This window comes from Myripristis murdjan, chromosome 11 (assembly GCF_902150065.1).
Source record: "Myripristis murdjan chromosome 11, fMyrMur1.1, whole genome shotgun sequence".
Classification (NCBI taxonomy): Eukaryota; Metazoa; Chordata; class Actinopteri; order Holocentriformes; family Holocentridae; genus Myripristis; species Myripristis murdjan.
This window is the reverse complement of record NC_043990.1, coordinates 21262199-21276984: the sequence shown is the minus strand read 5'-3', so window position 1 is coordinate 21276984 and position 14786 is coordinate 21262199. Positions and strand designations below refer to the sequence as shown.

Genomic DNA, 14786 nt, shown 5'->3' with positions numbered 1-14786 from the left:
ATGCTGAGGATGCTGAGGAGGGGACAAGTCTCCTTTTCAGGCTGCTTAATCAAATAACCATTTCCATTTCCTGTCTCCACACATATAATGCGATTTGTTGTCTTCATAATAGAAAAATGCACGATACCGATGAGGTCCTGTTCAGTTCTAATACTCAAAACTATGCATGGCGATAAAACACTGCACAAAGTATATGTAAGCTTTTCTCTTTTTTTTCCCCTCTCAATGAATTATGTTCACGTTATTTCGGCTTTGCAATTACAGTGAATACTGTACTTAAGGTAGCGCCAAAGAGCTTTACTAAATGCACAGGATATCCCGCCGTTTCCTCGTTCCTATTGGCTGCTGCGGCCCACCGAGAGCTGTGATTGGTGCACATGTCTGTCACTCATCGCCGCTCCGGCTTGGCTTCCTGGCTTGACAGCTGTCACTGTACGCCGAGGTCAAGGGGAGAGAAGCATGGCTGCGTTGTTTAGAGGGTCCCGAAATGTGTTGCTAAGGTGGAATAAACATGTCGACCTTGCCTTCGGTAATGTATTCGTTTAATTTGCGGTATAATTTGCCCTCCCCCTGTTTGAATGTGTACGTAGAGGAAAAATGCAGCCGAAACATTCACTTCTCACTGCTCTAGCTTGGTAGCTAGCTTGCTAGCCCTCCGAAGAAAGTATGAATTACTGTCCAGGGAGGGAGTGACAATCTGTACACAATTTTCCTCAGCTGGCCACTTGCTGCGTATTATTTTCATGCATTAGCTTATTACATTGTATGTGCTTGACGTGCACAATTTACATGAACATAATAATGAACGATGAGACACTGAGCGGTATCAGCTGAATTTAACTGACTGAGCTGTTTATATTATGGACTTCTAGATAGTTTTCTATGTGCAGCATCAATTTTGGCTTTTATACTACATCAGCCTACTTTATTTTTGTCATCAATATTCTGTCACTTTACACTCAATCCTGCTTTACATCACACCTAATCATGAGTTAGCCCTGTATTGCTGTCACAACTTCCCACAGGGTAGAAGTGTTGCTTTTCTGATCCAGCAAAAGTTGATTGTGATGATATTAGCACAGGAGGGACTGAATGCAGCGGTCCTGCTTAAAATTCACTCTCTTGAGAAGATGGTACCCCAGTCCCCCCCTATCCCATCACATGACACTCAGTACAGTACAGTATCACCATGTGTGAGCTGTGTGTGGTCTTATGACTCATGCTTAATCTTATTTATTCTGTTTTCCTTTTCTGTATGCCATATTACATGGTGCTTCAATGTTCCAATTTTCCTCATTATCATTAAAGTCTAATCTTGCCCTCTGTCTGAGTATGAAAGTGCTTCCCCATTCCCGCACTGGTACCATTTCTGAGCAGACTTTTTCCAGTACAGCTATATCAGCCATATTTACTGCACAGCTGACTCCCAGCCTCAGTATAAAATAGAGGTGGGAATCACTAGAGACCCCACAATATGATATATACTTAAGTATACTTAAGTATTTATCATATTGTGAGTATACTTAAGAATACTTAAGTTACCATACTATAGTATTGTGATTTTAAACATTTTGCAATATGCTGACTATTGCGATAACATGTATTCTGATATATTGCAAATTATTACCTTTCAGCTGCAAAATATGTCCCGAAAGGAAAGACTTTGTCAACATCTGTTTTATCTAATGAGATAAAGTCTTCAATCTCTTCATCTCACTTCAGTCACTTTTATTGCAGCAAAATCGGGTTGCTAAGCAGCCAGACTGACCAACCTGACATAAATTTTGCATCAGTTCTTGGCCATACAGTATCAATTCTTGGCGTCTTCGTATCAATACAATATTGCCATACAAAATATGGCGAAACTATGCCGTATTGATTTTTTTCCCCACCCCCTAGTATAAAATAATGCTAACTGGAGGTTCAAATGAGCTGTGATAAACTTGTTGGACAATATTTAGCTAGCATTTTACAACTATTTGGCAGTTGTTGTAAAGATGTCCAGTGCTCTTACCAAGTGAAGTTTTGTTAAACTGAAAATGAAAATTTCTGTGTTTGTTAATCACATTTGAGGCATCACTGAAAAAAATGTGTGTATATCTTTATAGTGGCCAATATATTGATATCAGTTTGGCCATCTGTAAGCTGAAACAGTGAAGTCACAGGGCGGCTAAGAACTGTGATGCACTACCAGTAGCAATACATTATAAAGCCTGTAATTAAAGTGCAGTTAATCTGTTGAGATGGACAATCAGGCTTCCATTGACATAATTGCATTGCTTTGCGTTGGCCTGCTGCACAAGGACTGCACAGTATTCACTCTGGCTCAAGTAAAAATGCTTATGCTTCACCAAAAAATAGGCTAGTCTTCCGGGGAAGATTGTGGAAAACAAAAAAGGTTTCAGGCAGCTGAAATTCATTATCAGTTCTTTGTCAACTCTTTAACATGCAGGACTGACAAAACCATACCAGCCACATGATTTTATATGTTTTTTTCTCTCTGCATGCTTGACAAATGCAGTCAAAATAACCAAATGTGAATGGCCATTTTTTCAGTGTAAGTTTAACATGCTGTAGTTCTGGGAGAACTGATATGATATGCTCGCTCTTTAAACATTAGAACTACTTACGCTGAAAGTGTGCAGTCACAAATTATGGACTGCTTGTCAGTATTTGGCCTTTTACAGTTACCAGTTAATGTGAAGGCATGTAACAGGAGTTTAATAATTTATTGAGCAAAACTGAAATCCAACTTTAGAAGTTTTATCCAACTTTACAAGAAAAACATTTTAATTCATATATTTCCTGCTTTAAGAACATAATCACTAAATGTTTCTGTCAGCAAGGTATGTGGCTTTTGTTCTGGAAAAAGAGAGAAAATGCTATAGGCTAAAAGATGCTTTTCAAAGACTCAGACACCACAAAAAACATGTTAATATGTTGTATTATATTTTGATTCACATGAATTTGTGTATCTCACAATTTATTTCACAGGGATTTCTTGGGGTCAGGTAAGGTGAAAAAGGTTATTTGGTTTAGGTAAGAATAGGCAAAACATTTTTGAGAAAGGAGGATTACTTTGAAGATATCATTTAACCAATTTGTTACTGTGAATCACATGCAGAGAAATATTTTCAGTGATGCTTTCATCCTTGATTGATTTCAGTGATTACAGCTTCATAAAATGTAATACTGTAAAATCTGATCCATGCCCTTTCACCTGAACCACTCCTAGCTGTTACAACATATTGGTATGTCACTATGAAATTTTTAGTCTGTGTGGTAAGTACAGATACAAAGACTGTTTGTCTTGTGCAGCTTGTTTTTTGTGAGATGGACTGAGACTGATCTTTGTACATGTACAGCCTGAAAAGCCAAATAGCTTCTATGCAATGGGAGGGGCTTTGTTCAAGCCCATATTCCATGTAGACTTGTGCAAAGTATTATTGTTTACAGTAATTTTCAGCTGTTGCAAGAGAGAGGTGTTGCTTTAGCTGTTGAAATATAATCTTGAGTGGATGTCAGTGATGTAACAGCATTGTTGTGTCTGTATGTTCAGGGATTGGCTAAAATAAAGGTAGCCTCTTTGTCTTGGCTTCACTCTTCATGCTTAATCTTACCTAATCTTACCTTATCTTATCTTCTATGCTTGATTCGCAGCCAGCATTTCCACTCTCTTTAGTGTCTGGTAAAGCTGGCTGGACCTTCATTGAGCTAGCTGTGTTTAATAACCTGGCCAGACTGGCCTAAAGCTGGTTATAAGTTACAGTGAAAAGATTTGCCCATTCGTGATTGATTCCAGCAAACATTTCCTACTAATATTAGTATAGTATACATATTTCTTTTCATAACACTATGGCAAATGGCCTTATTAACTGAGCTGTACCGAGCTAATCAACTAGACAGTCACAGCCAATTGTTTTTGTTATTGCAAATTACTACATGATATTACAAATGTGATTGCAGAAATGTTATACAAAGCCTCACTTAACCGGTGAAATTAAATGTATTCATCCTGCTGTGTGTTTCTCCTTTTCTCATGTCTCCCCTCCTGTTTTCCTTGGTTCCCTCCTTCAGTGTCAAGTCGGTCAATGGCTTCAAAGACACCAGTGGGGTTTATTGGGCTGGGAAACATGGGCAGTCCAATGGCAAAGAACCTGCTGAGAAATGGCTACCCTGTTATCGCCACTGACGTCTTCCCTGAGTCCTGCAAGGAGCTGCAAGACCTGGGTGCTCAGGTAACACTTAGTCAGTAGCACGCTTGAACTCTTACTAAGTTTGGCAAGTTGCCTTAGAAGATATTTCATATTTACAGCTATGGCCCTGGGGAGTATTCACAGGCAGATATCCACACATTCACATTCATTGGAAGTCACTCATTGTGTGGTACATTGCACAACAGTTGCTGCATGCATGAAATATGTACAGTACTTTTGAGTGAACAAGACATGACAAATGAAAGGTATCACGCCTTTGCTTTTGTTCATTGAGGTGTTCACTGCTGTTGCTGTGTGTGTGTGTGTGTGTGTGTGTGTGTCATTTACATATTGTAATGATTCTCCTCTTAAGGTTGTGGACTCTCCAGCAGAAGTTGCAGATAAAGCAGACCGCATCATCACCATGCTACCTTCCAGTCCCAACGTCATAGAGGTCTACACAGGTCCCAACGGCATCCTCAAGTAAGCTCACTTTTATGGCCTCTGTCTCCATCATTCTTACACTCTGTCTTACTTCTTCCCTTCCTCCTTTCCCATCCTTTCTTAATAAATAAATGCTTAACGCTAAAAATGCATGTCAAAGACAATGACAAGTAACATTGTATGGTGTTCCTTTGTTGTATATCTTGAAAAAGCACCAAAGATTAATTTGAGGCCAGGTAAGGGTTGTTTTATGTACAGAAAAGGTCAACAGTTGTGTCTTGACCTCCTCAGGAAGGTGAAGAAGGGAACACTGCTGATTGACTCCTCCACCATTGACCCTGCCGTCTCCAAAGAGATGGCAGTCGCTGCAGAGAAGATGGGAGCTGTGTTCATGGACGCTCCAGTGTCAGGGGGTAATGTCCCACCCAAAGGATTACAATGAGATTTGATGCCATTTTTGCCACAAAATTATTTTACATCATGTTATCTATCTCTGCTTACTTGTATCGTGTATGCACTGTATTAGAACAGCCCAAACTATACTGTTGTGATTTGCTCTGCTGTTATTCAGTTATGGAGAATATTTCAAATATTCCATGTGACCTTTAGATAAACCACAACCATTTAAACGATAAAACAGGCCTGTATTAATTTGATACATCAGCATCACCAGCAGTGATGTTAGCATGTGAAGTGGCTGTTTTCATGGCTATATGCTTCACTGCTCATTAACTAGCTTAATGTTGGTGGCAGGTCAGGGGCTGCTTTTGTGGTTATGATAGATCACCATAAGTGGAAGATGTTATTGCTCATTCAGGCTTTGCCTGATGTGAGGATAATACAGTTTTGTGAGTGCTATATCTCAGTCTTCATTTCCCTGTTAATGAGCATTGGCGCTGGTTAGCCGTTACACAGAAAGAATAAGACAAAGTGTCAAAAGTAGAATCTGATTGCTGCTTTGTTCATTTAAGAATGGCAAGCAGGAAGAGTAGGCCTATGACCCTTCAGCCATGCTGCTGAACTGTCTTACATTCTTTTGTGTATCTAAACTATTGGCCGATTGAGGGTAGTGCTAGGACATGGGTTGTAATTACTGAGCGGGCCAGCCACTAGGTGCTCTCTCTAGGTTTTATTGCTGCTTTTGACCGGGGGTCTTAAAGGCAAGGTTAAGGTTTTAAGTCCTCATTATGTTGGCCCTGTCTGCCTGTGACGGCTCCTTGACAGAGCACAGGATCACCAGTCGCCCTTAATGGGCTGAGCCGCAATGGAGAATTCTGTGTCAGTGCTTTTCATGTTGATGGAGCCGTAATGGCGGGTATCCCGTGTCAGTGCCTTTCATGTCAGATAAAGAGTCATAAAGAGGAGAGAAGCTGCCCTCACATGGAGTGCAGGGGAGAAGGGGGAGATAAGACATGAAGGAGACACGTTGCAGTAAAACTGCCTGTCTCGCTCCTTTTTCTCTACTGAGACCAACCAAAGAGTACTGCCACACACACACACACACACACACACACACACACACACACACACACACACACATACACTCACACAATTATTTTGAGTCAGGTAACAGGTATGCTACAGCCTGACACTGCCATACATATGATTACTATCTACAACCACTGAGTCTATTTGCTTGCTATTGCACAATCTTTCATTCATGCAGAACAGACACTGTAGCTCCCTTCCTCTCGCGTGCATACACAGACACAGAGACTTGGCCTACACTGGCATGTTTACCGGCTGGCGTCTGCTTAACAGACAGGCTGCAGTCAGTGAGATCAGAGTCCTAAGCCTGTTACTCTCCCTTAACACACACACACATACACTGTTTACATACTGTAGGCAGTGTGTTGTTAGTGAGTGCAGTCCTGTGTGAAGGTTCTTCCTCTTAACTAAGCCTCTTTTACTAGCCTGAGATGACCAATGATTTACCTGCTACCTCTGGCCTCTACGATTAACCCTGCAGACACTCCTAGGACACACACAAAAGCACACACACACACATACACACAATATCACCTGCAAGCATCCCTTGGCCCGATCCACACGTTCACAAACAGTTCACCACCCCCCTAATACACACACCCTCACACACTGAAACCCTCTTTAAGCCCCCAGTGAGGGGATGAAAGTGGTGCAGCCCTGATAAGCCAGGCTGAACTTGTGAAAAAAGGTTATACGAGGGTTAAGCCAGGGTACAGGTCAACTCCAATTGGAAGTGCAAAAGACCTGGATTATACACCCTCTTCCCTGAACCCCCCCCCTTTTTCCTCATCTCAGGGTGGGATATGAAATCACATGCTGTGGTCTAACCAGGAGATGGCACTCTACCCAAATAGGGCACCATCACAGTCATGTATATGTATTTGTGTATGTGACTGTGTGGTAGAGAGAGCATGGGTCACTTTAGTTCAGCTATATGAGTGATCATACTCTTTATGGTTCACATATGATTGTGTCCACACACATTATATGCTGTATTAATGAAGTCTATTTTATTTGTAAAGCCTATCTAAGGGAAAGCGCTAAGCTTCATGTTATGCTGCAAAGGCGCTGATATTGTGTCAGCTTAACTCCCGAGACACAGCAAAGTCAAATGCTAAACAGAAATGGCATGCTGTCCAACCAAAATCCTTCCAATTCACTGGCCATAACAATACACTAAGCACAGATGTGCTCCAGTGGCTGTGATCTCCCATAGCCTTAAACTTTTGCAAGGGGCAGACACAGCCTTTTCTTTTTGTGGTTGCTGTCTTTGTTTTAATTTTTAATTTAGATTTTTCTCTTGATTATAAAATGAATCGTCTCTTATGTGTGAGGTAGTGTGTTTTAAGTACGTCGTGTGCGTCACTTGGGTTTGGCAGTCTCCCCTTGGGGTCTGAATTGTGGAGTAATAACCCTTTTCAAAAACAGCAGTCAAAAAATCTTTCATCCGTGCTTCACTCTCTCTTTCTCCCTCTAAGTGTGCTCTCTGTCTCTTGCATACTGACCAGTGTGCTGGCTTCACTCCTGCAATTCCCAGCTGTTTCTTGCTTTATAGTGATAAACACACACACACACACACACACATTGTAATCTCTACGTTCACATTCCTTTACAGACAGTTACATTCGCATAGACACTGGTGCTCCAGGCACTAACATTCTCTGTCACACACACTTGTACCACTGTCTGGTGTCATTAAAAGTGTCCGCATGCAAAGTCGACCCACAACAAAACAGGCTCTGACGTCACAGGCCCAGGGTGTTGGCACAGCGATGGCAAAAATAGGAGCTCTGGCTAACGAGCGGCGGGGTCGTTAGCAGTAATTACCCAGAATGCCTGCGTCTGTGTCTGTGTGCCCGTGGTGGGCCGCCACATCGCTAACGGACGATGGCTTTAAAAAGGCCCTAAAAAACCTTTCATTGTGCTTTCCCAACAGTGGGAAAGTCAGCTATCGCTGCAAATGAAAGCGAGAAAGAGACTCTTGTGGAACCATGGGCACTCAGGCTAATGTTGTTTGTGTGCGTGGTCTTATAATGCTCAGCTAACTACCCATTTAAGCTGACTCCCAACATCACTCTAATCATATCCATGCCACATCAACTGAAACCTAAGTGTTGCAGCGTGTCATTTGCCAACAGTTTGAACGTCATCCTCCAGCCAGTAGGAGAAAGTTCAGGCCAAAGCCAACACTAGTCAGTTCACCAGGAAGTGCTGCCAATCTACTCTTCTGTTGTCTAGTCAAGTCTCTGTTTCTCCCTATAGGCCCGCAGGATCTGGTGTGTCTTGCCAGAGGAGCAAATAGGAGAGCATTCAGGCCAACCTAATCCAGTCTGAGAATGGGATTAATCAGAAAATAGTGTGGGAGCGTGAAGGCAGTTTAGTTAAGGTTAGAGATGATTCTGACACGGAGTTAAAGAATTGGGCTGGCCAGGCAGGGAGCGGTGCTGTCACTGCTGATGGCTAACCAGTGCTAGAGAGAAAGAGGAGTCCTAAGGCTATATTAGCATAACAAGCGCTTCACTGAGGGGTCTTGGTGACACAGAGGAGTGTGGGTGTTGGGGGTGGTGGGTTGGTGGCTTGGGCTCCAGATGGAAGCAGACTCACAGCAGCTGGGTGGCTGGCCCTCACATTGCTGTCACTGTGTCATCTGCTGTGTGTGTGTGTGTGTGTGTGTGTGTGTGTGTGTGTGTGTGTGTGTGTGTGTGTGTGTGTGTGTGTGTGTGTGTGCACGCATATGTCTGAGTGTGTGCGCATGCAGAGTATTAGTCAGCTGGTGTATGAGTCCTATAAAAAGTCTCTGTCCATCAAATGTGGCTCAAACTCCTTCCAATATGTCACTCAACTAAAGGGGAATTAGCATTCTGTCTATATGAAGGACAGTTCTGCACTTAAACCATGTATGTGTGTGTGTGTGTTTGTCTGTGTGTGTGTGTGTGTGTTCTTGCCTGCTAACAAGCCTAATTGGGGATCATTATTAACTTGCTCTATCCTGGATGAGTCTCATTGGACCAGTGGAGGGATTGATTGTGCATTTCTCTGCCTCCCTCGCTGCTCTGTCTCCTGCCATTGACCAGCTTCTCCCCCGTGGAATAGAGCAGCTACTGATGATGATGATGATAATAATGATGATGATGATGAGGGTTGGCTTGGTGGTCAATGGACAAACACTGCAAACTAAACGCTTAAGGCTGTAGTGACCATAATGCTGAGTAGGGGTTGATATCCTAACTTGAACTCACTCTCAAACGGTGCATTTTCCTTATTTTTACTCACTGAGCCTGCCTTCCCCAATCGCCTGCCTGCTTGTCCGAGGTTCTCATGGAGTCTTTGTATGTGAGAGTCAGTTCTCATGGCTCTGCGCTCGTTAACTGGAGCCGATAAAGAGTCTGTTTTTAACATAACAGAGCAGCATTAGCGAAGTTGGCAGATAAACTGTTGAAAGTGCTGATTTTTTTTATGTGTTTGAGTGATTTTGGTTAACGCACACCCTCTTACCATTTCACGTATTTACTCGATATCCGTCATGCTTTTTACGGGGCGTGTTTGGGTTTTTAATTTGTTTGAGAAAAAGATCTGCCCTTGGGTGTAATTATAATGGTGGACCACATGAGGCTGCGCTGTTGGCCTGTAAACATTTTACCCCCGCTGGTTCTAGGCTTATGCTGCTAGTAGTCAACTCCCATTCAGTTAAGGCTGTTATGCTATTGAGTGTTAAGGCTCTTTTAGTCTGATTTATAGATGCCTGCAGCCGGGCCAAAATTTTAGCCTTACATGTGCTTACAGTTAAAAACCTAGTGGGAAACAAGGTAGTGTATAGCTGAGGCCAGAGAAACCACAATCATCAACCAACTGGATTTAGTTTTCAAGGTGCCACATGAAATCTGGCGTATCCCTACATCCCTCCTGGCATTCTTGAAGTGAGAGGACATTTTAAAGCCGTTACATTATCATTTGAGGAAATGAGGTGTTTGGAGGAACTCTAATGGTTTATTATAGGTGTTGTTTTTCTCATAGTGTTTTTTTTTTTTTTTTTTTTCTTATTCTCTCAGGGAACAGAGCAGGGCTGTGGCATGTTGTCAAATGCGTCATTCGCTACCAAAGCATGGGAACATCCCCATTGGGTGTGTGTGTATGTGTGTGTGTGTGTTGTTTGTTCAGCCTCATATTCACAAATGTAGTTTAATTTAAACCCACCGCCAATAAAATGAGCCTACTACTTTACATGTGCCTCGTAACTCCGGGACGCGGCCTCAGAAGCTCCGACTGACGTCTCATTGGTAGCCAGCAGTGGGATCCACACCTGTCCCTGTTATACACACACACACACACACACATGCGCGTGCACGTGTGCACCTAACCGTGTACACACGGCTCTATGGCAATAATGTACCACGTGCACAACTAAATCTGCACATACACACACACCACTTCAAAAAGAGCTCAAGTGTAAAAGGTTATAAGGGTTTAATGAATTGCCTTGGTTGAGTCTTTGTGCTTCATGAAAGAAGTGCTAATTAATTTAGTGCTCACTACAAACAGGCCAAACCAGAGTTGTTTCTCTGATCTTCCTTTGCCTTCACATACCCAATTTCACCCTCTCATGTTAATGCCTGCTATGGGAGCGTGCTGTTAAGGATCCCTCCTAATAGCGTTTGATTGCCTAACTTGAATCACGTCATGAGAGGAGAAGAGATGAAAGAGTCGTCTGTATGTGTCTGTACTTGTATGCAAGCTAACAGGCGCAGGCCGCACACAAACACACACACACACACACACACACACACACACACAGACACACTCCACACGCTGCCTCTCTAGCTGTCATTCAACTTTGGTGCAGCGTTGGCTCTCCTCTCCTCACCCATGCACCCTAGACAGTAGAAACTCTAGAGTAGGTCATTAATAGTCCAGCCAGCTTCACCATGGTCTGCGTATGGTTTGGTTCATGGTCTGCGTATGGTTTGGGTGACGGGTGGAGGTTGGTGGGTGGGGGGTGTACCCAGCCAACCAAAACTTGTCCCCTGGAGCAGGATGAGAGAAAGTGACCGGGGGAGAGAGATGGTTCTTTCCCATGGGAATTATTCCCCAAAGGATAGTCTGCTAGATGTTGTAGTGACATGTTTTTTTTTTTTTTTTTTTTTTTTTTTTTTTTATTACTATTCTCAATCCACTCCTTTTTTCTGCCTCTTTCGAAGTACTTGGCAGTATGTAATGTTTTTTTTAGTACTTTGGCACAATCAGACAAACTCTGCTCCAGTTATGATTCACTTGTCAGGGTGGTAATTTGTACATAGCACTTATCGCACTCTCTTGTTTTAGTGTTCCTCTAAGTCTCTCCATCCCTCCAACCCTCCTTCTTTTCCATCTGTCTCGCTTGTATCTTCTATCATAGGTAACCTGTGCCCCCCCCCATACCCCCACACCCCACCCCATGCTCCCACCCCCCTTGTCTCCTCCCCTAGGGGGCGGTGTGTAGTTGTGCAGTGCTAACGATCCTGGACTGTCACTCCCGCTGGGATGGATGAGCCAGCAGACCCGGTGCTCAGGAAGCCTCATTAGGATTCCTCTTTAATCCGTCTCTGACAGGACCGGCCCGAGAACAGGACGTCCCCTCACACACACATACACCTACACAAATACACACTCAAGTCCATGCACACCAGAGCCACACTGATACCGCCAACGCACTTTCACAGACACACACACACACACACACACACACTTTCCCCCTAGTGTTATGCTAATGATATGTTATTCTTCCAGCACCAAGGATCTTCCATCATCCCTGTGTCGCTGCTTATAGAAATCCACTACAGATCATAAGAGCTTATTATGGGTGATTAGTTAATTTCAGGGAGGGAGAGAAGGGAGGGATGCTGGGAGGTATAGCGAGAGAAAGCTTGTTTTCCTCCTCTGTATTCTCATTATCTCTCTCTCTCTCTCTCTTTCTCTCTCTCTCTCTCTCTCTCTCTCTCCCTCAATACCTCACTCTTTCCTTCCCCTCCCTCACCCTCTTTCTCCTTAGAGAGACATATTGATCAGCATGTTGACTGTGTTATCAATAATCTCCTCTTTAGTCGTCCTGCGAATAGTGATCTCCACTAATGAACCAGCACAGTTGTCACACTGTTCTTTGTGTGAGTGTGTGTGTGTGTGTGTGTGTGAGAGAGAGAGAGAGCGAGAGAGAGAGAGAGAGGAACAGAGAATGCACAGAAGTTAAAGGTTTTGATGGAAGTGGATTTTTTCATCTTTTACTTGTGTAAATGTAATTGCATTAACAAAGTCATTTCTTATACTCATTTTTTTAAATAAACATTTTATTGTGTGCATGTGATAATTAGCATGGAAATTTGCTACAAGCTGAAAACAAATAGAAAAAAAAAAGACAATAGAGCTGAAGCTATCAGCAACGCTTTCCAAGCTACCTGAAAGAAAAATCAGTTTCATGGTTTTGTTTGCTCACAAATGTAATGACACAGTAGATCCGTCTCTCTATCAGTTGATTGATCCAGATCCACATCAATCAAATATATAGACTGTAGGTCTGCTCTGTCAAATTGAAGTTAAAAAGTTTTCTCTTTGGCCAGACAGACAGTCTCAATACAATTTGAAAATTAATTCCATCCTCAGAAAGAAGATAAATGGAGTGGAAATCACAAATCTGTTATATCCATGGTGTGTGGACCATATGTGTGTATGATTGGTTAGTGTGGTGGCCTTATGTTGAGCGTGTGTTTGCCGTGGTTCATAGGCAGCTGCCGCAGCGTGGGCTTTGGGCTTCATTATGTGGCCCTAATGACCTGCTGACAGCTCATCACTGGCACACACACACACACACACTCACATACACAGAGTAGTGCCATCATCACACATTTGACAGCAGCACAGCCAATTAAAGAAGGGGGAGGGGTAAAGTGATGTATATTTATGTTTATGGGTCATAGAAATATACAGTAAGTGCCATAGGTCTCACCCTCCTCTCCTCTCCTCTCCTCTCCTCTCCAATGAACTCTGATAATGTGGTTTCAGCTGTTTTTTCTGCTAATTCCTTGTTAATTATTAACACCAACATTATTAGGCTTTCACTATTAAGAGGCCTTTCATTAGAGCTAGACAGCACCCTAAAGAGCAATTTGAATGCACTGTCTTTCTCTCTCTCCATCTCTTGCACTCATTTCTCCTTTTTTTTTTTTGGAGAGGGGGCACAAGAAAGTCTGTAGTTTTGTGCATCGTCACCATCATCATGTGGGCCTCTTTCCACTGAAATAAGATAACTTTTGTCTCCTGCAGTGCTTTAGGTAATATTGTGTGTATGTGTGTGTGTGTGTGTGTGTGTGTGTGTGTGTTTTCTCCTTCTGTGTGTATCTGTGTGCATGTGTTTACCAACATGTGTTAATCTTTGCAGTTAGTCAGTGGAGCCTTAAAGGTTCCGTGGCTTGGCAGATGAGATTGAGACTGGTTGGGTTAAAGCCTACTCCGAATATGCTGTAGTCCTCGACTAACTGGAACATCCTTAGCCATCTACCCGCTTCATCAGGACCCAGCAGCACCCTGTGGGGGGGCTGAGGGGGTTGAGGTTGCCTGCTAAAACATGGCACGCTCCTTTAAGCCATCAGGCACGGGGAGGGACGCCTAATTGAACATGATAAAGTATAAAGTTAATTACCCCTCACGCCTGTCACTGATACCCCCATAGGGGGGTAGCCCCGGGCACAGCTGTTGGTGTGTTTGTGTGTGTGTGTGAGAGAGAGAGAGCAAGAGAGAGAAAGAGAAAGAGAGGAGGGGTGAGAGGACAAAAGGCGAGGCCTCCCCTGGGGGTTGTGCAGTGGATGATGGCAACAATCAGCTTTTAAAGATGTCCCTGTCCCTCTGGTGCACCACTCTTTAACACGCCTGTCCCACTATGACTAACAGACACACACACACAGCTGACCTTTTATAAACAGTCGATAGTGTTAAACAGTCAAGTGGTTGATGTAAGTGTATTTGATGTAGTGTATTACCTGTGTATTTCAGGTTCGAGTTTATCAGTTGTACATATGATACCTAATTTATTTTATCCATAATTTATTTGTCTACTTTGCACAAAATCCTTAAATGGTCCAGGTCTGACTGATGCTGAGACCAGGGGGTTGGTTCTTAACCATATTTGTGTGTGCTAGTGCACCTATTTGTTAGCCTGTGCACCTCAATTAACCTCAACTCTTTGTATAAATATGTTGTGTGTGTAGGTGTTGGGGCAGCCAGCCTGGCCAAGCTGACCTTCATGGTAGGTGGAGTGGAGGAGGAATACCATGCTGCACAGGAGCTGCTCACCTGCATGGGAGCGAACGTTGTTTACTGCGGGCAGGTTGGCACTGGACAAGTAAGGAGCCACACTTGCACACATTGACACATACAAACACACTCATACACTCTCTGACATGCACATACACATAAATCTACAGATAAGTCGCTGTGCAGTCAAATGTTTGCTCGCATTTCACTCCATTTATTTCACTGCAAAACACACATACACACCGGCACATGTACACTATATACCTACAAAGAAGGCAGCGTACATAGAGACTATATTAAACTATCTTTACTCAGATGCACACTCATATTCACACAGTAATAGTGCCTTTTCCTTGGTGTGATCCCTTCTAGGCAGCTAAG

At 43.1% G+C, this 14786-nt stretch overlaps 1 protein-coding gene across 1 annotated transcript in view; it reads left to right on the top strand.

The window, feature by feature from the left end:
* Positions 1 to 405: 405 nt before the first annotated feature.
* The window catches only part of hibadha (3-hydroxyisobutyrate dehydrogenase a), a 23426-nt gene continuing 9045 nt past the window's right edge, over positions 406 to 14786 (top strand). Inside the window, exons 1-6 of the mRNA XM_030063655.1 lie at positions 406 to 529; positions 4078 to 4238; positions 4570 to 4679; positions 4932 to 5053; positions 14360 to 14493; positions 14778 to 14786. The exon at positions 14778 to 14786 is cut by the window's right edge and continues 68 nt beyond it. Coding sequence (XP_029919515.1) covers positions 460 to 529; positions 4078 to 4238; positions 4570 to 4679; positions 4932 to 5053; positions 14360 to 14493; positions 14778 to 14786 — 606 coding nt within the window. The 5' untranslated portion in view covers positions 406 to 459. The remainder of the gene's footprint in view (positions 530 to 4077; positions 4239 to 4569; positions 4680 to 4931; positions 5054 to 14359; positions 14494 to 14777) is intronic.